The following is a 24,085-nucleotide window of genomic DNA, read 5'->3' as shown; positions in this document are numbered from 1 at the left end:
CTCAAGACTCAGATAATACTATATGATACAGGAAATTATATAAAGCTTGGTCAGGCCGTGCCGCCGTGGTCAAGATGAAGCATCCGCATGTGGATTTGTAGACGTCACAACACGAGCAATATTCTTGGACGTAATGCTGCCAATCTTGCGCTGCGAAAAGCTGCCATCAACATTATTGCCAATCGTGGTGCCATCCAATGCCAGAGGATTGCTCATCAGCGCGGCATGCAGCTTCTTGATGGTCGGATACCTGTTTGCAATAGCTTCCGCCATGGGCGGTGTAATACGATGCAGAGACGCCAGCATTTTTTCGTAGGTGTCTGCATTGTCCCTGCCAGTTTTGACTTGTCCAGGCTCGATGCAAAAGCCTGCCTTCTTGGTAGCTTCGCTCTTGTACGGGATGAGACTCATATCCTGAGCCAGTGTACACAGCTCCCTTGCCGTATCAACTGGCTTGGCAGCATGAACAATCAAACAGCGATGCATGACTTGCAAATCAAGTAACGCATCTTCCAGTCCATCATCATCAATCTCAATAGCGACAGTCTGCTTTTTCTTGCCAGTGGTGGCAGTATAGTCGCCAGCAGGATCGAGATCTTGTCGTACCTTGAATGCAAAAGCGCGATTACGTGCAGTGCGTGATTTGTTGAGCATGGCATGGACGCCCTCAAGCAAGTAAATGACTCGCCCACCTGGCATCACTTGCCTAACAGAAGCGACATGCTTGGCCAGCGCACCAGGCTGTTCAGTCAGGCCAAGGAATGCATCTGCCAATACCCGAATCATGAGCTGAGGTTCTTCCTTGATGACCATCGCAGGTAGCGGCTCCCAATATCCAAGAGCCGTGTTGAAGACTGCTTTGGTTTTGCGCGAGAAACGAACAAGCCCAGGAACTGGCATACTTTCAAGGCGGCATTCAAAACCGCTCGCATCAGACAGAGCTTGCATATGCGTCCAAAACACCTCCTTCTCAAAAGACTGGCACACGCGCACAATCATCTCCGGCGAAGTGTCCTTTTTATTCGTCTTGAGCACATTCACCGACGAGATACTCTGCACACGCAAGCGTTCTGCAGCTTTAGCCTCCTTTTCAGCTTGCTTGACAGCCTTTTCTGCTGCCTTTTGTCGAGCTTTGTCTGCGCGTGCAAAGGCTGCGTCTTCAGTAGCTGCCAGTTTCAAATTTTTGGAATTACGAGGAGGGGCACAGCTCGTGAAGGCCTCTGGTGCATCCTCATCAGTCATGGAGTCGTCGGAGATTTGTGTGTACAGTGATTGCAAATTATATCCAGGACGCGCACCTGTTGATGCTGTTGCTGGCACTGCCATTGATTTCGCTGCTCTGGCTGACACACGAGTCTCATGTGGTACTGAAGGCAGCGTCGAGCTCCATGAATGGTTCGCGGGTGGTTTGGCAATGGGCTGCTCAGCAACTGGCTTGGACGATGAAGCCAATTGGACAACATTTCGCGCTGGTTCCTGTCTCGGCCGTACAGGCACCGTCAAGTCAGTCCGACGCAAAGTCGACAAGCCTGGAACTGGACTGGAAACTGCTGGAGAAGATACTCTTGGGTCATCTGACGAGATGGAAATGTGGGGACTCTTTAGCGATGGTGCCGCAGGCTTTTCACGATTCAGCAGCGAAGCAATAGTTGTATTTGTGCGCCTCATGTAGCTGGAGGGCAATTTTCCAGCCATTGGATGTAGATAACCCTGTGTCCTGCCAGAAAGCGGATCCTTTGGGTCAATGACGGGCATAGCCTCTTCTTCGTCAGAAGATAAATCAAGCTCCATAGCAGCCGTGTCGAAGAGGTCATCTAGAGTGGCAACGGTTGGCATAGCCATTGGGTCGAGCACAGGCTCTGGTGATAGAGACTTTGCTTTCTTTGCTGGCCGAGAGGGATGCAAGTTGGAAGCCAGTCTGGCCATTGCTGAGCTTGCAGAAAAGGCTGCATTAGGCTTCGATGCGTTCGCTGGGGGATGAGCCACCGATTTCGCACGCAAAGTGTCCGCCGACGGTCCTGTTGAGAAGACGACTGGAGGGCTGGATGGTTTTCTGCTTGGACCAGCTGGAGGATTTGGTATCCTCGGCTGATCAAAGCTCGGTCGCCTTGCTGGACAATCACTAACTTGCTTGGCGGGCAATGGCTTGAAGACTTCAACTGTAGGCAAGGGTACTGGCAGTGAACTTGCGATGGATCGAGCCGCAGTGGCAACTGATGTAGCGATAGCCATCTTGTCCAGTTTCTGCGCTTTGCTACCATCAGTCGCAGCGTTGTACGCACGATTTACCGTTGTCTTCTGCAAAGACAACACTTCAGGCGGAGCTTTTGGTACAACGTGATTTTGTGGCAAGTCTTCATCAGACTCGATAATTTCGATGATGGGCTCTTGAGGTAGCTTGTATGCTGCTGCCCCAGGTATTTGTTTCGCCACAACAGGAACAGAAGCGCTAGCCTTCTTGGTCAATTGATGTGGCGGCGCCTTTACTTGAGCAGCATAGACATAATTTGATTTTGAACGAGTGTCTGCCTTGAAAATAGCCTGGATATCCGGCAAGTCGTCTTCAGGACTTGAATAACGCGAATCGCGAGCGCGTTTAGGAGCTCGCTCAGGGCTGTCTAAGCATATGATTTCATCAGATTGAAAAGACATAATGAATGTAGACGAGAGCGCGTCACGTAGGGTACTTCGCCCAGCTGGCCGCACTGCAGAGCAGTGAGAGAGCACTCAGCAGATGCTTCCTTAAGGGTGTTTGCTTGGTCGAAATCGCGTCTCTACCTACGCCACATCTGAACGTGCGACTGTGGCGCCTTATTTTTTTCGAACATTCAAAATCGTGTGGTCTTTTTCGTCGACAGTGAAGGATCAGGTCCTCACAAATAAGCTACTTCAGAGATGGCAAAGCTTGATCCAATGGATCTAGTGGGCACAATTGAATCGGATGAGGAGATTGACGATCTTGATGAGGATGAGGAGGTCGTGGATGATGTCGAGGCTGCACCCGTGCCTGCCAAACAGAATGTCAAAAAGCGCAAGCACGCAGAAGTCGGGGATCTTGCTGGCGATTTTGTGTTTGAAGATGATTCTGCAGGTGCGACGGCAGACTTGGACGGTTGGCAATTTGATGATCAAGCTATGAACCGCGAAAAAGCTGGTGTGGACATTGACGAATTGATCAAGAGACGCCGGACAGCTGGCAAGGGCACTGCAATAGAAGCCCCTGTTTCGGACGCCGAAGAAGAAGATGACGAAGAAGAATTCGCAGGCTTCGCTTCGGATGATGAGGTGCCCGACGATGGATTTGGCGCTGGTGCCGCTGACGAGGACGAAGAGGCCGAACAACCTGAAGAGGCTTCTGAAGAAGAAGCTTTGGATAAAGATGAGGAGCAAGAGAGCGATGTGGAATCAGAGGCTGAAATCGTTGCGCATCCTAATGACGCTGCTTCAGACGCTAGCGACGATGAAGAAGTGTCTGCTGCAGAAAAGCAGCGTCAGAAGGAATACTTTGCGGACGAAGAGGTGCAAATACCCTTGAATGCTGAACAGAGCGCCAAGTTGGCCGACTTCCGCAACATGAACCTTTCGCGACCTATTCTACGAGCTCTCACAGCGATGAACTTTGCCTCAGCGACGCCCATTCAGGCCAAAGCCATTCCTGTAGCTCTCATGGGCAAGGACGTTGTCGGTGGTGCCGTCACTGGTTCAGGAAAGACTGCGGCCTTTATGATACCCATCCTCGAACGGCTCTTGTACCGCCCGAAAAAGGTGGCCTCGACTCGTGTCCTTGTTCTCTGTCCGACTCGAGAGCTCGCCATGCAATGTCATGCAGTTGCCAAAAAACTGGCTGCTTTTACAGACATCAAATGCGCACTCGTTGTGGGCGGTCTCTCTCTCAAAGTACAAGAAGCTGAGCTGCGTACACGGCCGGATGTTGTCATTGCCACGCCCGGTCGTTTTATTGACCATTTCCGCAATTCACAGGGCTTCACGGTCGAGAACATCGAAATTATGGTCATGGACGAAGCCGACCGCATGCTTGAAGAAGGTTTCGCAGACGAGCTCAATGAGATCATCAATGCTTGTCCGAGATCTCGTCAAACCATGCTCTTCTCCGCAACAATGACTGACAAGATTGATGATCTCGTTCGACTGTCGCTCAACAAACCCGTGCGACTTCTCGTCAATGCAAAGAAGGAGACAGCCGAACACCTTATCCAGGAGTTTGTGAGAATCAGGCCGCAAAGAGAGCACACTCGATCTGCTATCCTCGTTCATCTCTGTCAAAAGCTATTCAAACAAAGGTGCATCGTCTTCTTCCGCAGTAAAGTCCTCGCGCATCGCATGCGTGTCATCTTTGGTATTCTCGGCATGCGTGCTGGCGAATTACACGGTAATTTGTCACAAGAACAACGTGTCCTTGCCCTCGAGTCCTTCCGAGATGGACGAATTGACTTTTTGCTCGCCACAGATCTCGCCTCGCGTGGTCTCGACATCAAGGGCATTGATACAGTCATCAATTACGAAGCGCCGCAATCCCACGAGATATACTTGCACCGCGTTGGTCGTACAGCGCGTGCTGGTAGACAAGGTCGATCTGTCACCCTCGCGGGCGAGAATGATCGTAAAGTTGTGAAGGCTGCAGTCAAGTCCTCTGCGGCACTCAAGTCAAAGGTCCAATCACGCGCCCTCGATGCTGGCGAGATGGATGTTTTGGCAAAGAAGTTGCAGGATCTTGAGGAAGAAATCGAGGCGGTCCTCAAGGATGAGAGCCAAGAACGACAGATGCGTCAAGCTGAGATGGAACTCAAACGTGGAGAAAACAACCTCAAGTATCGCGAAGAGATCCAGGCTCGACCAAGGCGGACGTGGTTCACAACTGAAGACGAGAAGCAAAAGTCTTCGCAGCGAGGCAAGGAGTTGCTCAATGGCGCTGACGGCAAGAGCGCTGCTGCAGCTAAACAGAAACAAGCACCCAAACCAATCTCAAATAAAGACAAGAAGCGTCTAGATGCGAAACGGGATCGTAAGGAAGGCAAAGTCTATGGCAAACGTGACAAGAGTGACGGTCCGAAGGAAAAGCCAAAGTCACGCGCAAAGAAGTCTCGCAAGTAGGATTCGTCCATCATCATGTAGAATTCACCTATGGGCTCGATTCTCAAGTTGTGTTCGTGCATCATCTGCTTTGAGCTGCAGTAGTAAGGTATGCACGATGATTGTCATCGAGCAAATGCCAAATACGCATGCTCTCTTGCCTGCCAAAGCTGCCTATCCACCACACATCTTCTAAGCGCTGCACCAGTAGAAAGTAGTAATACATGACCACAAGTGCCACCTGGTGATCTCGCTCGACCAACTCAAGAAACTGCTCGCTCAGTAACGCGGGAAACGCAAACAGATCTGACGATGAGATGGTTTGTGCAGCATAGAGCTTGGCAAGATGGCCAATTGGCAGTGCACACGGCCCAGTTGCAAGAGGCTGGAGAGCAAATGATGTTGAGACTGGCAAGAATTCCTGAGCATGTGTATTGATTAGAGCGTTCCACATAGTCTGCCCCTCACTGAAGACTGCCTTCATATGATGTGCAATAGATCTTACACCCTTGTACATGCGCGTCCAGGAGCCAGGATCAATCTGGAATGATTGTAGAGCAAGCAACAGAGCTGTCGCAAACAAGGCGTCCGCATTCTCCGCTCGAATGCCAGTGCCAAGGTCACGTCTAAAGTCCTTGATGGACTGCTGTCGATGACGCACAATGAAGTTGTCCACTGGCATAGATACTTTGGGCTGCAAGTCAACACCCTTGTACTGCTGATGTGCAGCCGAGACAGAGAGCAGGGCATGCAATAAGTGTGGGTGTTCAAAGGACATGACGGGTACTTGCTGCATCCAGACCTGGTCAAGATAAAATGATGGACCAGTGCTGTGCGTCCAATTGAAGAGAAGCATGCACTCCAAAGAAGGCAAGCAGGCAGTGCTTGTACGATCAGGCGGCTCTTGCACCTGTGCCACTGGAGTCCAGCTACACTCGAGGCCAAGCTTTTGGCATTCATTGCACACTGGACGGTTCTCTGTGCACTTGACTCTGCGTCTTTTGCAGCTAAGCTTTGTCAGTATATTAGACCTTAGATTGAGAACTCAAGTGCATACGAGAGACACCCCTGACGAGATTTCGAGTGCATCCTACGCCTGCGATGTGGCGTCCGTGAAGTGACCTCGCCATCAGCGGTAGTTGGCGATGGTTCTGATTTGGTCTCCTTGACATCCAGCGATGGATCGTCAACGAACGTCCCTACATACGGGTGACTAGGATTGGTTGATGTGGTCGATAGACCATCAGTGAATGTGGTTTGCGTTGAACTTGCCATGGAGGAGGACCTCACACGGCTTCCGCGAGCTGGTATCAAGCCACTTGGAGAAAAGCCCTGGAAGTTCATGGTAGCTCAGCTCGCCAATAGAACTGGGAGCGCGACAAATGAGCCTGGTGCTAATTGTAGACTCGCCAGTCTATGTGGTGACCGCACAGCTGCACAGCAGCGAGAAGCTGGCGAAGCCCGACAGAACAAAGACAAATTGAAGACAGCATTGGCAGCTTAGAGGTATATGAGTAATCCGGGGCCCCCTGATGAGTGAGGTCAGCGGGAGACTGCTGTACGCGATCCGGGAGTTCTCGCAAATGCATGGCGAATACAAAATTGAATCCAAACAAAAACTTGGCGGCGACCGATTCCGACGATAGACCTCACTAGCGGAGCCAAGATCCCGTCAACTCCTTCACGACAATCACGCCTTGACGTAGTATATCTTGAAGTCGGCAGCATCCTCTTGCCGAACTCGTCTTTGTTTGTGTATTCCCCAGCCATCAGCTGATGGAGTTGACAAACAACAGATGCCACGCAGTGGATCTGTTTGCTGTAACGCTGGCATGAGTCGCATGATACTGCTTTTACTAGTCGCGGAGCAACAGAGCTCGCAACAAGATGCAAGTCTTTCCATGCGAGCTCTGGATTGCACTGCCACTGCTGTCAATGTGGTCAAGTTTGCAAGGCTGCATTTGGCACGCGTACTATTCCGTGGGATTGAGCCTATGTCAGGAACAGTGCGTCATGAATCAGACTCCATGATTGGTACCTGGAAGGGTGGGTGGCACTGGGTGCTACTAAAGGCAGCCTCTTTAGGGAATCCAGCGTGACAGTTCCAAGTTACAAGGCAGCGGATGCGCTCAGACTAAGTGCCCAGGTGTGCAGCGCAGCTTTAGTTGCACAGATCTGTTCCGGTAGTCGCCTGTCTTTGCCCAAAAACGAAAAAGGTGGGTGGATCCGCGAACGAAATAAGCACGGCAATGCGCGGGATCGGAAGGTTTCAACTTTCCAGAACACTGATACTTTGACTGTTGGTCTGCTGTTCGTGTCAGTAGATCATGTGAAGCTGATCTTGAAGCCACGAGAAGAACATCATGCTTGTCATGCGTACGAAGACATGTCTCATCTGTCCACGGTTCCTGGCGAGATACCCCTGTCTTGGTCGCCAGATGCATCTCATCCACTTGACAGGAAGATGTAGAAAATTTGAAGTTGGCTACAATCGTACAGCTCAGAGTGGCTGTGTTACCTATGTGAGCAACTTCAGAGCAAGTGTCAAGCATCCTTTTTCCATGCCTCATCTGAGGTGTAACAGCATAATTTCATGACTACCTCTGCGCCTGTAGCTGTTCAAGACGCCTTGACTAGATGTCACAAGGTGTTACTGTCTGCAAGATGTCAGCGGTCACGGCACTGAGTAGCATGAAGATGTCATTATATCTATACACAAATCATCAAGTCAGACTCAACACTCAAGGTCCATAGGCAGAAAAGTGCACATGGGATGCGTTGTTCCCAACCGCAATAGGCCCATCGCGGGGCGAAGTGTCAAACGCTGACATGGACGACTGCTCCCGACTTTCATCCTTCACAAGCGTAAGCCGACCGAGCACACCCACTACGGCATTCAAAGCTTGAGACTTGTCAAGCAACACGAACCGCGACTCTGGTGCTCCTCCACCAACCTTCACTCCAATCTCCTGACTCCCGGATGGCAAGCCATCAAAGCTTCCGCGTGCTCCTGGAGATCCAGCTTGAGAGCCTGTCTCGCGAACAATTGTCGGGTCTGAATCGACCGTATTGACGAGACCATGGAATTTTCGAGCTTCACGACCCCAGGCGACATCAAGACCCTGACATACACGCAGCGCTGTACGCCAACCAGTGAAACTGAAGATATCCTTGCACATACGATCGAGGTAATCGCGCTGATCAGGGTCCTGCAAGCTCGTACCAGCCAAGAACGCCGGCATGGTAGAGTTGATCATGGCTTTGACATGTGATGATTCTTCAGCTTCTTTGTTGTTGAGAGCATCGACCATGATACCAGATAGCATGCGCAAAATCATCTGACTGATTGGATAGGTTGTCATGATTGTCGCTTTGCCAGCCTCAGCTGGAATGAGCGACAAGTCAGGCCGGTATCGGTGCAAGCAGAGCAAACTCGCAAGATGCATGGTAGCAATTGTCGCAATCGCTGGATGCTGATGGACAAGCACATCTCCGAATGGTGTATAGGTCCCTGGAATCACACGAGCTTCGAAGTACGTTGGAAGAGCCTTCTTCCAGCTGTTGAAATCGCCGAGCAATTGATTCCAATCCTTGAAGGCCTGTTCCAGTGATGCAGGATCGTTTTGCTGTGCTTCCTTGCGTTTCCGATCACGACCAACAAAGTCTCCAACGCGAGCCATGAGGACACGCAGCTGGTCCGTAGAATGCATAACGGAACCTGGGTTACCACGAAGCGGCATCGCCAGAATATACTGCATGTCAAGGTAAAGGCCTGTGCCAGAGAGCAAACTTTGCACAGCATCTTGATGGATGTGGAACCAAATGAGATGCTCAGCCGTTGATGGCATCTTGAGGAATTGGAATTGCGCGTTCTCGTTGATATTGTAGGTCGATGCTATCCGCTGCTTCACCAAAAAGACACTGCCCTCGAGATGTCTGCCCCAGCGCATCGTCTCACCACTGGTCGTTTCATAGTACGCTAAAACAAGCGTCGCAGCCAGCAACTCGTCTCGTGAGCTCGATCCGGGGACTTTGATGGCTTTGCCCAATTTTCTGACTGCTTGATGATAATTCAGCAACGCACGATTTTCACAGTCCGAGTTGCTCTGCATATTCGCTTCGCGCACTTCAGATAGTGCGAGAAGAGCATGAAGAAGAGCTGGACATCTGAGCGCCATACTTGGCATGACAAAGGACCAAAAGTTTGACTCGCGTATGCTGAGCTTAGGGGGTTGTCCGGGAGACTCAATATAGCGTTCATCCAAAGTACCGTAGGCAATAGGTGGATTCCTGATAAATTGATTCAAAAAGTACTGCTGATCTGGATTGAGCTGCGCAGGTGGAGGTGAGCGCCACTCTAATGCTGTTGTTTGCTCGTTGTCCATGTACTGCGTGTTATCCTTCAAGAAGGTATACATATTCTGAGGCGAGGACTTGGCGGATGTGGATTGCGAGATATGGGGCGCCATGGCAGGCGCATATGAAGACGTTGGAAATTGCGGCTGTGAGTGTTGCAACATGTCTTCCTGCTGTTGCATTTGCTGGGCTTGTATTTGCTGGTGAAGGAGATGTTGCTGCATCGCATGATCCATGATGAGAGGAGCACCTCCTTCAAGCGGCTGGTCGGAGACCTCAAAGTCCTCTTGGGCTGAGAATGTGTTCAACCCATCCATCGTGGTCGGCAAAGAACTGTTCATGAGAGGCCCCGGGGTAGACAAACTTGCCGAATGGGTAGAGAAGCTCGCTGTACGCTGACCACTGTAATCAACCATGTCTTGACCGTAAGGGCCTGTGTGTGTGAAGGGAAAGGAGTCTGTAATCTCCACTTCAGGCGGCAGCCCTGGCGAAAGGTACGGGTAGCCAATGTCACCTGTCGGCTGCAGACCACCCAGAGGTAGCAGGTAGTTCTCTAGTTCTACCATTGTGGAGCCCCTCGGTTGCATCATCTCCTGATTCAATACATAGCCATTGCCGTTAGCGAGGCTCGGGACCCCTGTCTGTAGATCTCTATGCAGCGTTTCTTGCTCAAATGAATGGCTGTATCCGCTTTGTGCTGGTTGAGTTGGACCACTGGTATTCTCACGTCGTGGTACTGACTGGTCGCTGGTTGATCTTTTTGCTGTAGAAGGCCGTCTCTTGCCGGAGCTAGCAGGGACGACAGGAGGCGCCGGTATACAGACACGCTTCGTTTTTGTACAGTTGTTGCAGTCCGGTGACCCATCTTCTGCAGGGATGCATTTGATGCGTCTTTTCCGACAAGTCAGGCAACCCGTCTTCACACGCCGCTTTGGCTGTGGTACTTGTCCTTCAACCAGCTTTGGCTTGTGTGGTGCAATAGGCTTCTTGTCGTTCATTTGCAGCGCAGCAGATGGATTCGCATAGAATGTGTTTGATTGCGACATGATCACCCGCAGCTTTGTCGCAAGCGCCTGCTACTCCCTCACGTCAGGACTATCAAACCAAGCGAATCCTGGCGTGTCGGAGCAGTCGCTCGGCTCAGACTCTCTGTCTCTGCAATCGACAGGCCGTAGGAAATCACTTTTCTTCCTCTTCAGCTAGGTCAGAGCTCTCAACGACTTGTTTATTTGTGCAGCGGTTCAGCGTCGGGGCCCAAAAGAAAGGTGGGGCCCGTTTTTAGGTTTTGGCCGTCGTTGCAAGGCGCGCAATCTGTCACTGAGTCGACGTTTGTTGTTTGTACAGAGATGGCGAGTGTGCCAGGTTGACGGTGTGTGTTGTAGGAAGGGAGAGAGATGCTGCCAGCTCGCTGTGAGCGTCCACGGGGTGTGGGTGTGCGTGGGCGGAGTGACTAATTGTGCAGTCTCCGACCCAGACTTTGGCCGCGCCCACTGGTCGCAGGAAAGCAGCAGTTGGAGCATTTTGACGCTATCAAACCCTGCATCTGATATGCCTCATGCTCGGAGATCGGATGAGAAGGCCGCAAATCCACCAAGCTCCGGTGAGTCGATCACAGCTCCTGGACCATGTGGCTCAGACCTGAGACCACGACCCGCTTCCTAGAGGCTTGGAGTCATGCCACTACTTCATTCATGATATTTTGTCTCAAGGCTTGAGACTCAAGAGTCAAGGCATAGTCAACGGGTTTGGGAGCTATGCTTTCTGCATCCATGCTGGAGACTCAGTGGAGAGTCCCTTACTCAATGTCAATGTGGGCCAGTGAATAAGTCTAGTTGCACATGAGCTCGAGATAGAAGCGCAATCGCAACCTGCCAAAACTCTGAACCAATCCCAGGGATCCGCCCAAATGTCAATCGGGTGTCAGTCTGGCAGACATGGATCTCGTGATCTTGACACGAACCTATTTCGATATAGCAAATGTCTTGCATCAAGCAGCACTTGCCCCGACATTTGAACTGGCTCAATCGCATGTGCTTCCCTCCAAAGACATTAAGCTAGACAGCTGGCGCTAATTTGTTTACAAGTGACTCTTTCTCAAGTCAGATCAAGCAGGTTGACCACCTACCATGGAGCCATCTTGTGCGCCCGGCATTGGCTCACTCACACCTCCCATTCGCTCTTCACCCTGACTCGCCTGCTGAACAAGCAGTTCTTCAATAGGGCCTAGCAAGTCATCCACCTCCTGTGGTGCGATTCCGCATGAAGTCGCAATGAGTCGCCGATAGTCCTTCATGCGACCGCCGACGCCCGTTGAGCCAAATTGAGAGACCAGATCAAGCACCTTCTCTTTGCGTTGCTGCTGTAAACCAAGCAAGGTTTGTCGTAGCTTCGCCATGTCAGTCGGCATGGATGTCTCGTGACCGCTTGCTTGAACGACAAACGTAGCCAGCTGTTTCACTTGTGAAGCTTCAAATGCTTGGTGCAATGCAGCATGGTGCGCCGCCTCTTCAGCCTCAGCCTGCTTGATGAGGTATGCAATATCTGTCGGGCTATTCGCCGTCAAGTAGCGTCTCAGCTCTTCCATCTCTTGCTGCATCTGTTCAAGCGAACCGCGTGCGTTCTGCAGGTCTAGCTCCTTTTCGCGCAACTCATAGTCGTATGTACTCGCAAGATCCTTCAACTTGTCCGCCATCGATGGTAGAACACGATGCGTCGCCGCACGTCCTGTTTCGCTAATGTGTTGCGTTCTACTGAGCCGAACATCCAGTGAACTGCCTCGAGTTGGACCACCGCCGGGCCCAGTCGGACTCGAGCTCGACATGCCAGGTTGTGTCTTGATGGAAGCCTCATGCGCGTCCATGTATTCTTGTGCAGTGCGGCCATCATGATTCGGGATATCTGGGCTCGCTTGATAGCTCAACAAGAGTTTCTGTACTTTTCTCGCTCCATTGCGTGCGCAAATCGTTAATGCAGTGTCGCCGTTGCGGTCTTGGAAATTAATCAGCTCGCTCAGTTTGATAGCCGTCATCTCATCAGCAAGAATGTAGAGGAGCTGTTCCGCATAGTAGCGTGCAGCTGCCAACTTTGCTCGACCAGAGCCAGTAATAAGGGCGATATGATGCAGAACCGTCCTATTCTCATTGTCGCGGTAGACGACACTCTTGAGAAGCTGCCGGACAATCTGCGGAAATGTTTTCAGGTCGTAGTTGTTACAAAATGCAACGACTCGCATGAAGGGTGTTTGGCCTTCCGCATTGCCAACATCAATCCGCGCTTGTGCATCCAGCAAGTAAGCGACCACATCGAGCAGTCCCATCGCAGCTGCCCAATGTAATGCCGTATGCCCCTCGTCGTCGATGGTCGTGTTCGCGTCATAGTCTGGCGGTGGATTACGAAGAAATTCTGGCATCGGATACTTCTTGGGATCTGTGAAGAACTCGAGAAGGCGCTCGCTGTAGCCAGAGATGTGGATTTGCTGTTCATACATAGGACCATAATCATCTGATGCAGGCATCATCTCCTCATTGTCAGACTGAAGGGACAACTCTGTTTGGCCGGGCGAGGGACTTCGCGCTGATGGTAGATCATCAATACTCGCATCAGAAACGGATGAGCTTGTTGCACGCGCTCTCGCTACTGCAACCACGGGTTTGGCTAATTTTTGCTTTCGTGGTTGTCTCGTCTGTCCAGTAACTTTGGCGGGTCCTCTTGTCGATGCGGCTGTTTGATGCTTTGGAGCAGGCGGGGGCGAGCTTCCACCAGCATGGTATTCTAGGATCGCCTTGAGATGATCATACACATCATACTGATGCGCTAGCTCATGGCCTCTCGAGAAAGGGATCCATGTGCCTTGGTATTTGCCGTATCCACCCTGCACCTTCTCATGCTCGCCCTTTTGCACTTCTCGCTCCAAGATTCGGGTCCGTTGTGGTTTGTCAAAGCCAGCGACCTTTAGAATCTGCGTCGCATTCATCCAGTCGTCATGCCGTCTCCGCATAACGGGTATAGACTTGACCATGACCTCGAAAACTGGGACATTGGAGTAGGTCGACTTGTAGACCGTTTCAGGCATACTTTGTGTAGTCTATGACCGGAAAGCAGTAGCCTACGCTGTAGAGATCTGAAGAGCTTTCTGCTGCGAAGCTGACGCCAAGTCGGCCGAGCAAGTCTGGAGCTAATGAGCTGTGCTTTGTGTCATGAACATGCGCTCGATGTGCGGGCAACTGAAGCCTCCCCCGTGCGACAGAAATTTCGGCTACTCGTTCCTACTACAACTGCAACTGGCCTGTGGCCCTGTGATGAGACCTGCTACCGAACCGTCTCTGTCAATTGTTGTCTTCTTAGCTGCTGTCTGCTATAACTACTGAGAGTATGCTCGACTGAGATGGCCCGTAGAAGATGTAGTAGGGGTCCGCTTATATGCGCAGATTCTATTCCGTGTGTATAAATGTGGGTGCGCAGATAGCTCCGTGCAAGTCAGCTGCGAAAGCTCTATCTATCAGACCCTCTAGTCACTCAGGAAAAACTGATTAAAGTGGTGAGTCAGGTCTTCGACAAGCAGACACTAGCGACTTGGGCACGCAACTTAAAGCCATTTGCGCTCGCATTTCAGGTGTCTTGACTTCATCTGTCTCGACTTCTGCAAAGCAGACTCTTTCTGGAGTTATGTCGTCTGTCGGCCTCACGCTTACGTACATAACCGTCTCAAGATGGTCAGATGCCTTTCTATGCATAAAACCGGGAACAAGCTAAGGATTTTGAGCGAATAGAGACGGCATTTCTTTGCTCGATTCTACCTGCCAGGAGTTGATATATAGGGAACCTTTGGCAATGATCCAGGCGCTATCTGATCAATTTGCCAGGCTCAAAAAGCTGCAGAAGGTCTCATTGATGTAATATCATGATCGAACATCACCCGATCTCGAACCTGACGAATTGCCTTGTTCACTACCCACACATCCGTCAGCTCTGCGTCTTCAACGTGAAGCAATCACGAGCCAGCGGACATCGAGATGTTCTTTGGAAGCATGAGCCACCACGATTCCGACTATCTGAGGCTTGTTTCAAGCCAAATAGTCGGTTGAAGAGCAACTCCTTATCGTTGATGGAGCCCTGGTAGCGGCTTGCCAAAGAGCTCCCAAATCGCGGCAGAAGATGGCGTTGAGCTGGCATGAGAGTTGTGCAAAGCATCGTGGTATGGTTCTGGCGACCTCTTCGGAATGAATACGCTTGATATTCCATGGTGGACGCCCTTGATCACACCCGGTCTGCTCAGCGACCATGTGATTCTTCGCAGGTGATTCAGTTCATGGGTCTGCTATTGCAAGGTCCATTCACTGCAAATCTACTCATGTTGCAATTGTCAAGACTCTGCGATTGTCAGCTCTCAACGACCCAAGGTCTCTCTAGTCTGAGTAGAACTAAGGGCAGTCTGAGTTGGACCTGAGGAAGCTGCTTACCTTGTACTCTGACACTACTGGCATGTGCAAGTCGTGTATGAGCTCACAACATGAACGCAGAATACGAATGTATTTCTCGAGGTCACTATCTCGGAACGCCGACACGCGGTTCGTGACGCAAAATGAACTGCAGGCGCTCCAGCTGCTCCAAAGATGAGGACAAGTTATTGGCTTCAGTCCGAACATCTTCTTGGGTTGATCAAAGTATGAGTGACAAGCAAGCTCTTCTGCGGCTGTGACTCGCCCCTCTCGACCTTGGGCCTCTTACAACCTTGATGGACTACTGAGCAGTATGAAGCTCCTCTGAGTAGCAGTTGGTGCACTTTTCATGCTGTTGAACTTGCACAACTTGACACGATGCAAGAGCTCGCTTGCAGAGTACGCCATCTCGAGTCTGCAGTAAATTTGCATACCGCAGCCATGGTTCCAAGGTAGAAGAACGACTTCAGACGTGGCCAGAGAAGCTTTTGAGCAGTAGCCGTTTGCTTTCCTCGTATTGACCGCTGAGCGCACAACTTGATGAAGAGGCTCCTCCGCGCAGGGGCGCCTATGCGCGCATATGCAGATGCAGCAGTGTCAAAATGTTGGCACGGACTTATATCAGTCGCCGGTGCATGAGCTCGAGATAGCACATGCGCGCGCGTGATTTTTCATCTACTACCCGAGTAGGAGACGAAGACGAGGCACTTAATACTCCTTGTACGCGATTTCGACTGTACCAGGAAAGAAGCTGCGGTGGCGCGATTTAATGCGAAGTGCGGGAGTGACCAGAATTCTGGGACCCTCGCTAAACTGGTGCGGGCCACGCCGGCCTAGACCACCCGCGTCGTTGCGCAACGGTCGAGCCGTGGCACTGCGGCAAAGACCCAAGTGTCATGGGCCCATGGCCTAAATAGTTCTCTAACCTCCCAAGTGAAGCATGGACAACGGGTGAAGATGGGAGGTCCGCAGTACGCCCGGACCCACCGCGACATGTGGAACGACCCGCTAGAGCACGCCTGAGCCACGCTGCTGAGCGGTGTTCTAGCATGTACTTATAAAGAGATGCTGGGCTGTCCCTATGGCCAGGTCTACAAAAGGTTCAAGAAGAGTTGCCACACATGTGCGGTACGCAAGACCAGCTCAATCATCTCAAGCAACGACCCTTGGGTCGCAAACAAGACGCTCGCAATCATTCATCACCAGTGAGCAATTCAAGAATGGCACATCCAGCAAGATCTACAAAACACCGCGCTGGCTACACAGGGGCGATGCGTCGGTCGCCAAAGAGTCTGCAGCCGGTTGTCAGCTGGTACTCGGACTTTCTTGAGGAAAAGTGCGCTGAACATGAACGCCTGGCTGCCATGAGTGTAGATGCTGAACAGGGGTTCCTCAGGCCTGTATTCAGACCTGTGACTCGCGCGCCGGTACCAGCGCCATCACCCATCTTTCCAATCCCCTATCACAAAGTCGGCCCATTGCAGCCCATCTCGCCAACCAAGAAGCGTACTCCTGCGGAATACTGGTCAAATCAGCATAGCGTGTCTTACTGGAGTACCTGGCAATCACATCCAGGGCTGATAGCTCCGTCAAGGCTCATCAACCAAACTCCAACAACCCGAACTACAATTTGAGATGTCTCATCACCTTTTTTTTTTTTCTTTTGGCCTTGGCGTAGCGTAGAGTAGCGTTCATTACAATTAACATTTTTCTTCAACTATCTTTAACATCGACAATGCTAGTAATCAAGTTCAACGACTGGTTCAGCAGGCCGATCAAGATCACGATACAAGGCACGCGGTGGACCAGGAGGGCCGCGACCACCAGGCGAATCGTAGTAACCGCCCGGATCACGTCTGTAGTCTGGAGGTGATCTACGCCTCTCTGCGTGACTAGGCGGTCCAGGACGACGCGATTCACGCTCAGCACCACCCAATTTGGGCAACACTAGCTTACCAGGATCGCACAAGTAGCGGTATAGTAACCGAAAGTGAGTCTTTTGTGCCTCTACCCATGTCGCATGCCGCTTGTGAATGTGCTTCTCAACAAAAGGCACATCTTTGAAAAGTTTTGCACAATCCTCAATACCACACCTGAAGCGTGTTTCATCTTCCTTCTTGATCTTGGCAGTGATGAGGTCTTGCAATGCGCCTTCAATTGGCTTGACTTTGATAGAGTGTAAGTAGTCCAAGGGCTGGAGGAGCATGGAGAGCTTCTGAGCATGCTGATTACGCCATGCTTCGAAGCGCCTGTCGTCGACAGATTCGCCAGACTCGCTCGCGCGAACGCAAGGCCGTACATTATGTGCAAGACTGTATGGTGAGTCGTGAAATGTGGCAGTCCAGTAGTCAAAGCAATATACTGATCGTAAGTATTCCACTGCAAGGTCAACCGTCTTGGCTGCTTTTTGTTCAGGTGAAAAGGCATCGTCCCCATCAAAGCCCGCCTCAATCCGGGACCATAGAGGCGCACGCGATGTCGCGCTTTCAAATTTCTTGACGAGTTCTGCCAGGGCCTCAAGGTCTTTGGTAGACTGCGTCAAGACATTGTGCTGCGGGAAGAGAGACAAGCGTGAGGTGAATGGTCGGTAGGCTTGCACATGCAAAGCATACTCGCCAACGCGCTCACTCATCAGGATCCGTCCTTCGAGCTTTTTGACGGCTTCATCGATATCACTGCCGGCCTTCAACTTGACCAAACCGTTGCGAAGCAACTTGGTGTTCGGCCTTGACATGGACAAGTATTCGAGTGGGACCTGGGCGGCCACAAACTCTTGTAGATCGGTGCGAGGGATTTTCGGTGCGATGCTCTTGATGAAGACCACATCAGGGAGTGGTTCAGAGTTGTGCTCTGCGCTAAGAACAGGACGGTCCAAGAAGACTGTTGCATGCGTCTGATCGGTCTCTGCATCCTTCTTGTACTCACCCGATGTCAGCTTAGAGTCGAACGCCTCGTATGCAGCGTCTTGTACATTCGCCGGTACCAACGTACATGCGAATCGAGCCTCAAACAAGTCTTCAGTGTCGGTATTGCTGCCACCATATAATTCCTCGAACCATGGGAATGTTTGCTGCTCACTCACAAAGTCCTTGGCGGTACGCAAATTGAAGTCTGCCACATAGTCGTCGAAGCGCGTGCGAAAAGTGGGTTCCTCGGAATTTAGATTCCCGGGATTCAAGGTATGATACCAGCGTTTGAAGTACTCGTACGTGACGAGTTCTTTGATGGTGAATGGGTCAGTCAGCTTCGGAGGTGGAGCATAAGGGCTGTGGCCAGGACCACCGCGATATGGACCGCCTCGATCGGGACTTCTTGACCGTCTCCGAGCATGGGGAGGAGGGACAGCAAAGTAGCCTGGCGGCGGCGGAGGACCGCCCATGTGCATCGGGGGAGGCCCTCCCATCATGCGCATGTGAGGGGGAGGACCGCCATTTGAGTGGCGTCTGTCATGCGGCCGTGAGCTGTATGGACCTTGATCGTAGCCGTCTTGCATCGAGATTTCAAGAATCTAGGAGCGTAGGTATTAAAAGCAGAGTAGCAATGGAGAGTAGCAGTAGTCACTGAGTCGTACCAGTCGAGCCCATCAAGCAGCGGTCTCTCGTGCGCCATTTGTCTCACGCTGTCGCAGAAAAAAAAAGTTGAGCAGCAGCAGCAGCAGGCGGCAACTACAAAAGCCAGACAGCCCTCCTCCCTTCTCTGTCCTCACCAACTACATCTACAAGTATGGGTAAATCAAAGCCAGCAGCACAGAAGGAGACTAAAGCCGCCAAGGTCAAGCCTGCATCAGGCGTTACCAAGGACAAGAAGGAAGAAAAGAAGGCTGCTGCCACCAAGGTCGTCGCCGCTGACAAGTCTGCCAAGAAGGACAAGAAGGAGAAGAAGTCCAAGAAAGTTGTCAAGGAGCCCACCCCCGAGCCATCCTCCGAGTCCGAGTCTTCATCCGACTCAGAGAGCGACGCATCTGACTCGTCCGACTCTTCTGAGAGTGAGGAGGAGGCTGTCCCTGTTGCCAAGACAGTTGCAAAGAATGTCAAGGCTGCCAAGGACACTGTTGTGAGCAAGGCTGACGCAGCAAAGAAGACTGTCAACAAGACCGCCGCCAAGGTTGTCGAGGCTACCAAGTCTGACAGCTCAGACTCGAGCAGTGACTCCAGCAGCGAGGCTGACTCTGACTCTGACAGCGACTCTTCTGAGGACGAGAAGCCGGCCGCCAAGGCTGCTGCACCTGCTGCCAAGGCAGCTGCTCCCGCCAAGAAGGCCGCCAAGGACTCATCAGACTCCTCCGACAGCGACTCCGACAGCGACAGCGAGTCAGGAAGTGGTAGTGACAGCGACTCTTCTTCATCTGAGGAGGAGAAGCCTTCCACCAAGCGCAAGGCCGACGAATCAGCTGAGGCACCTGCTGCCAAGAAGGCCGCCGTCTCCAACGACGCCGAGTCTGGCGAATCTGCCACCATCTTTGTTGGCCGCCTTTCATGGAACATTGACGACGAGTGGCTCGGCAAGGAGTTTGAATCTTGCGGCACTGTCGTCTCTTCGCGTGTTGTGATGGACCGTGCTTCTGGCCGCTCAAAGGGTTTCGGCTACGTTGAGTTCTCTTCTGCTGCAGAGGCAAAGGCTGCTCTCGAGTTCAACGGCAAGGAGATTGACGGTCGTCCAGTCAACATTGACATCTCAACGCCTCGCCCAGCACAACAAAACAACCGTGCTCAATCACACGGCGATGTTCAGTCACCACCTTCGTCTGTTGTCTTCATCGGCAACTTGTCTTTCGACGCCACCGAGGATGCCGTCTACACTGCCTTTGGCGAGTGTGGTGAAATCCAGTCTGTGCGTCTCCCTACAGACCGCGAGACTGGTCGACCCAAGGGTTTCGGCTACGTCCAATTCAGCAGTGTCGAGGGCGCACAAGCCATGGTGGCCATGAATGGTCACTACGTCGATGGTCGTCCTGTCCGTCTCGACTTCTCTCAACCAAGGGATGACTCGAACGGTGGCGGCGGTGGTGGACGCGGCGGCTTCACACCTCGTGGTGGTCGCGGTGGTCGTGGCGGCGCTCGTGGTGGACGCAGTGGCGCTCCAGGTGGACGTGGTGGACGTATGTCTGGCGGTGCTCGCCAGTCTGGTGGTGCCCAGGAGTTTAAGGGTACCAAGATGACTTTTGACTAAAGCGGAAACGAAAGAAGACACTGTGGGCAGATCGGGTACAATCAGAGGGATGATCTTGACAGAGAATGGAAAACTGGGTTTCTGAGGGCAATGGACCAATGACCGAGGGCAATCATGATACAAGGGAACGATTCATCAGTGGGCTTTGGAAGAAGACTTGCGGGAATTTGGGCTACTTATCAGAGGGCTTGAGGGCAATTGAGGGCACTTGAACACGGGATCCGAGGATTTGAGGGCTTTGTGAGGGTTGACTATTGAGGGTATGACTGCTCAATTTTGCATCGCGTTTGAATGTATTTGCTAGTTTTAGGAATGTAGCACTCAACAATGTTCACACTTATCTTTGGGACCAGTCTGTAATGCTAGTATACCGAAAGCTCATGGAAGCAGAAGTCTGTAGTTGAGCTGGCGTGCCACACGTGCCCAGCACTGGTTCCGGGAAGGAGATGCACCCTCGTCCACCTCCTCCTGCCACACTGAGAGCAAAATGTCCCGTGCACCTGCATCAGACAATCCCGTCCTAGAGACCTTGTCGAGAATCTGTAGGGTCATCAATCTCTCCACTGCATCAACAGTCATGGTCCCTGCCATGAAGACTGGCCAGATGATGCGCATATCCAGGGACTGGTCATCTGAATTCAGATGAAGCGTCTCGACGATTTTGAAGATGGCTTTTGTTGCTTTTGATGTACATGACACCTGGATGGCCGTCCCACTGCTTGCTTGAAAGAAGTAAATCACTGTCCCACAATATGACAGGAGCGCCATTTGTTCCTCAGAGCGCTCGTTGTCTGCACCCATCGCGTGTGCGGCAGCCATGCAATCTGCGAGGATACCCGACCAGACCTCAAGTGCCGAGCGAATGAGCTCAATCAAGTCTGTCATTGCCTTTGCATCAACGCCAGTCGCATTGTTCCACTCAAACAACTGCCCAATCCCAGCTTGAATCATCAGTAAGTCACAGCGTGCCTCTGACGCATGAAATCGATTCTCTCTAGCCATTGCGAGCCGTTTCTTGAGCATAGTAGTGATAACGGCCTGCATGTCCCAGGGCTTGCCATCGAGCAACAAATTACTGCATGCATTCCATTTCGACGAGGCCAGATCGAGGCTTCGCATGCTATAGCTCAGTGCAAGTCGCAAGCAGCTTGGACCATCCTGAAATGAGCATTCTGCGTTGTCCACTTCCATTGCAAACCGCTGTAGAATAGGCCGAGCACCAAAGATATGCAGTCGATGATCTGAGCTGGGGCCGACGGTGAACATCTCCCAAAAGACGAGCATGACCAGGGTTGCCAATTCGGCATCTCCTGGCAATTCACCGGGTGGGACCTGCTCAATGAGCGCATCTAGAGCATGGCTATAGCAGTATTGAGCGAGCGTTTGATCACTTGTCCATGGTGTTTCTTGCTTGATTTGATCGGGGCCAGGGTTCTCGAGAAGGACGGCTAATGCGCAAAGCACAAGACGCAATGCAAATGATGACGACGTCAGGTTTGGCAGAAGGGTCCTTGTCGAAGCGATTGAAAGGTACCAGTGACCTGTGGCAATCAATACTGGTACAACATCTCGCATGAAAACTTCAATCATGCGTTCTTGCTCCTCTGGACCGATTGCGTTACAGTGATCTGGAGTGGCTACACGATTGATGGCAAGGGCAACTGTGTAGGGCACGGGCGAGGGGCTCGCCTGAAAACTTGGCCATGGGCCGTCAGGCTGCGTTGATTCGATAAGCTGACTGGCCATGATAGTGCGTTACAACAAGTCGACCCGGCCTGGCTTGTGCATTGTTGTTGTACCCCAGTTTGAAAATTCGCAGTCGATGTGACACTTTCGAAATGTATCCTCCTTGAGCTTGTCGACAACACATTCGCTCACCATGGCCTCTACTTGAATGACGCTATGCAGGTCTAATAATGGTTTCCACTTGCATGTCTCATGAACTCCTGACCATCCGAGTATGTGTAGAGATTGGTCCGATTTGTACGCAACGGCGTACCCCTGAATTTTGCCAGTGTGTCGCTCCTACTTTTCACGAATGAATGGACCAGTATTGACGGAGTAGCATTATCGATTATCATCTGAGGATAGTCAAGCCAAGTCAATATCTTCGCAAACAAGGCAGGGTCCATACTAATGACTTTCAAAACTCAGGATCTTGCAACACGAACGTGAAAACACAGATGGTACGGCACAGCCGTCTCTCCGCTTATCATCGACTTAGGCCTTGAGATTGACGCCGACTGTGATGCTCTTGAGTAGATGGCAAAAGCATTACAATCTGTCTTATTATTGACTTCTGTGCTACTAGTCACGCGTGCATGGACATGTGACTCACCAATTCGGTCAGCTGCTTGCACTCTCGTGCTCGATGTCCACGCTCTCCGCAATTGTAGCAGTCGCCCGAAAAGACGCAGCGCTTTCCAGTCGACTTCTTGCAATCGCCACTGACTTCTAACACGGCTGCTTGTCCACGCTGTTGCTGCTTCCATTTGTCGTACAGCATACGGCCTGCTTTGTCCTTGATCAGAGTCGTCAGCGCACTCCAAGACATTGAAACGATTTCCGTTCTGATATCCCAAGAAGGTGGAAGAGCCCCGAAGACATACTCGTTCATTTTCTCATCGCTAATTTCACAACCCAATGATTCCAGCTCGTCAAGGACCGCTTTCATCTTACCCAAGAACCTACCAGCTTGGAAGCTTTCGTCAGCCTCCTGCCAGTTTCTAAGCTTAGCCTTCAATATCTTGGTGCGGTCCTTTTTTGATTCACCAAATGTGCACGCCAAATCTTCAAATGCTTCGCCAAAGTTTGCCTTGTCCAAGATAAGTAAGTTGACGTCCGGGCCGGCAGACATGAGCCAGATTCGCAAGTACCTTGCGGAGATAGCCTTCCTCCTCTGCATCTCGGCGCGTAGCAATGGTCGTAATTTCTTGCTCGGCGACGAATGCTCACTCATAAAAGCCTTTTCACCCAGCTTGGAGTCGAGAAGCCATTCTGCTTCTTGGATCCGGGTGATGGCCTTGAGGGTACGCTCAAAAACGTGCCAGTCCGCATGCGATTTCAAGCTTCTAAAGAAGTTTTCCACCTGTGCATTTGTGCCTAGGATGCCCTCGGATTTGGCACCCTGCACGTCCTCTATCTGCTCACAGCCGCTCATGATCTGTAAGATCAAGGCAAGTTTTCCCCCTCCTACGTGTCCTCTTCATCCTTATCTTCTTGCACTTATCTCAGGAGGTGCACTCCTGAAGCACCCGACTGCTGCCGACACACATGCTCTGTCGTATGAATGAAAATCTGGAAGAGGTAAGATGTATTTGGCGAGCACATGAGAGGGCAACACATTCTCCCTGACTCCCCATCCAGTCTTTGACCCACTAGCTGCATTGTAATCATACGTATCGGCAGGACGTACAGCTTTCAGCAGTGTTGAAGGGCTGACGCCAGCTTTGGCAGGCAAAGCCCGGCGGTCATGTCACAGTGTTTGCGTTCGACGCCATTTCAAGTAGCCATTGATAAGCTAGTGCTCGACAAAACGTCAGTACTTTACAGTAAGAGCAAGACGCAGCAAGCGCTTGGTCAGTGCTGAAGACATTCAAGGACCGGTACATGCGGTTCGACTGCACGAGTGCGAACATTCAGATGGCAAGAATGATACTCATGAACTACTGACCTGTAGATGGTATCTTGTGCCTCTACAAGATCTGGTGGAACGCTGTCTACTGTTCTGGTTGTAGTTTGTTCAAAATAAACTACGACTCACTGCTCAATTTTGCTTAAAGCTTTGGCTTTGGTGTCTCCTTGCCAGCAAAAGTTGGCTCGTCGCCCTGGAGCTGCTTCTTCTCCTCTGGCGACATCTGACTGGGCTCTGATGGCTCACCAATCTCGAATCCTGGAGCAGCGCCTTGTCCTCTCGGTGTTGTTAGTCCAAAATGCTGTCCACGCTCGATTGAAGCTTACGGAACAGGCTCGCCACGCTTTGTGCGCTCACCTACGCCAGAGTCCGCATGCTTGTATCCACTCGGCTTCTC

The 24,085-nt window shown here is 51.6% G+C and overlaps 11 protein-coding genes across 11 annotated transcripts; 4 read left to right on the top strand and 7 right to left on the bottom strand.

The window, feature by feature from the left end:
* Positions 1 to 2,759, bottom strand: BCR37DRAFT_379671 (uncharacterized protein). The gene has a single exon (XM_040869311.1). The coding sequence runs from the start codon at positions 2,650 to 2,652 to the stop codon at positions 70 to 72; it is 2,583 nt and encodes an 860-aa protein (XP_040725524.1). The 5' UTR covers positions 2,653 to 2,759; the 3' UTR covers positions 1 to 69.
* A 98-nt stretch (positions 2,760 to 2,857) lies between these two features.
* On the top strand, positions 2,858 to 5,295 carry BCR37DRAFT_379669 (P-loop containing nucleoside triphosphate hydrolase protein). The gene has a single exon (XM_040869310.1). The coding sequence runs from the start codon at positions 2,896 to 2,898 to the stop codon at positions 5,110 to 5,112; it is 2,217 nt and encodes a 738-aa protein (XP_040725523.1). The 5' UTR covers positions 2,858 to 2,895; the 3' UTR covers positions 5,113 to 5,295.
* On the bottom strand, positions 5,143 to 6,706 carry BCR37DRAFT_318530 (uncharacterized protein). Its single transcript, XM_040866972.1, has 2 exons — positions 6,149 to 6,706; positions 5,143 to 6,098 (listed from the first exon to the last, which is right to left on the bottom strand). The coding sequence occupies exons 1-2, from the start codon at positions 6,433 to 6,435 to the stop codon at positions 5,174 to 5,176; spliced, it is 1,212 nt and encodes a 403-aa protein (XP_040725522.1). The 5' UTR covers positions 6,436 to 6,706; the 3' UTR covers positions 5,143 to 5,173.
* On the top strand, positions 6,662 to 7,697 carry BCR37DRAFT_318570 (uncharacterized protein). Its single transcript, XM_040866973.1, has 2 exons — positions 6,662 to 7,076; positions 7,130 to 7,697. The coding sequence occupies exons 1-2, from the start codon at positions 6,888 to 6,890 to the stop codon at positions 7,559 to 7,561; spliced, it is 621 nt and encodes a 206-aa protein (XP_040725521.1). The 5' UTR covers positions 6,662 to 6,887; the 3' UTR covers positions 7,562 to 7,697.
* A 135-nt stretch (positions 7,698 to 7,832) lies between these two features.
* On the bottom strand, positions 7,833 to 10,493 carry BCR37DRAFT_392850 (fungal-specific transcription factor domain-containing protein; the record flags this gene model as incomplete). Its single annotated transcript, XM_040871213.1, has 1 exon — positions 7,833 to 10,493. One exon carries the CDS (start codon positions 10,491 to 10,493, stop codon positions 7,833 to 7,835), a length of 2,661 nt encoding a protein of 886 aa, XP_040725520.1.
* Positions 10,494 to 11,115: 622 nt separating this feature from the next.
* Positions 11,116 to 13,635, bottom strand: BCR37DRAFT_379666 (uncharacterized protein). The gene has a single exon (XM_040869309.1). It carries the CDS (start codon positions 13,517 to 13,519, stop codon positions 11,552 to 11,554), a length of 1,968 nt encoding a protein of 655 aa, XP_040725519.1. The 5' UTR covers positions 13,520 to 13,635; the 3' UTR covers positions 11,116 to 11,551.
* Positions 13,636 to 16,006: 2,371 nt separating this feature from the next.
* Positions 16,007 to 16,519, top strand: BCR37DRAFT_387318 (uncharacterized protein; the record flags this gene model as incomplete). The annotated part of the gene is made up of 1 exon (XM_040870529.1): positions 16,007 to 16,519. One exon carries the CDS (start codon positions 16,007 to 16,009, stop codon positions 16,517 to 16,519), a length of 513 nt encoding a protein of 170 aa, XP_040725518.1.
* Positions 16,520 to 16,563: 44 nt separating this feature from the next.
* On the bottom strand, positions 16,564 to 18,457 carry BCR37DRAFT_379663 (uncharacterized protein). The gene has a single exon (XM_040869308.1). The coding sequence runs from the start codon at positions 18,376 to 18,378 to the stop codon at positions 16,624 to 16,626; it is 1,755 nt and encodes a 584-aa protein (XP_040725517.1). The 5' UTR covers positions 18,379 to 18,457; the 3' UTR covers positions 16,564 to 16,623.
* Positions 18,458 to 19,340: 883 nt separating this feature from the next.
* BCR37DRAFT_346971 (uncharacterized protein) lies at positions 19,341 to 20,054 on the top strand (the record flags this gene model as incomplete). The annotated part of the gene is made up of 1 exon (XM_040867733.1): positions 19,341 to 20,054. A coding segment is annotated over one exon (714 nt), but the record flags the coding sequence as incomplete, so codon positions are not given.
* Positions 20,055 to 20,226: 172 nt separating this feature from the next.
* BCR37DRAFT_398604 (uncharacterized protein) lies at positions 20,227 to 22,165 on the bottom strand (the record flags this gene model as incomplete). The annotated part of the gene is made up of 2 exons (XM_040871759.1): positions 20,507 to 22,165; positions 20,227 to 20,354 (listed from the first exon to the last, which is right to left on the bottom strand). The coding sequence occupies exons 1-2, from the start codon at positions 21,798 to 21,800 to the stop codon at positions 20,227 to 20,229; spliced, it is 1,422 nt and encodes a 473-aa protein (XP_040725515.1). The 5' UTR covers positions 21,801 to 22,165.
* A 200-nt stretch (positions 22,166 to 22,365) lies between these two features.
* BCR37DRAFT_392845 (uncharacterized protein) lies at positions 22,366 to 23,214 on the bottom strand (the record flags this gene model as incomplete). Its single annotated transcript, XM_040871212.1, has 1 exon — positions 22,366 to 23,214. The coding sequence occupies one exon, from the start codon at positions 23,212 to 23,214 to the stop codon at positions 22,366 to 22,368; it is 849 nt and encodes a 282-aa protein (XP_040725514.1).
* Between the last annotated feature and the right edge of the window lie 871 nt (positions 23,215 to 24,085).

The sequence above is a fragment of the Protomyces lactucae-debilis genome (assembly GCF_002105105.1).
Source record: "Protomyces lactucae-debilis strain 12-1054 chromosome Unknown BCR37scaffold_9, whole genome shotgun sequence".
NCBI classification, from domain to species: domain Eukaryota; kingdom Fungi; phylum Ascomycota; class Taphrinomycetes; order Taphrinales; family Protomycetaceae; genus Protomyces; species Protomyces lactucae-debilis.
The sequence above is the reverse complement of the archived record's forward strand: the minus strand, read 5'-3'. Positions and strand labels throughout refer to the sequence as shown.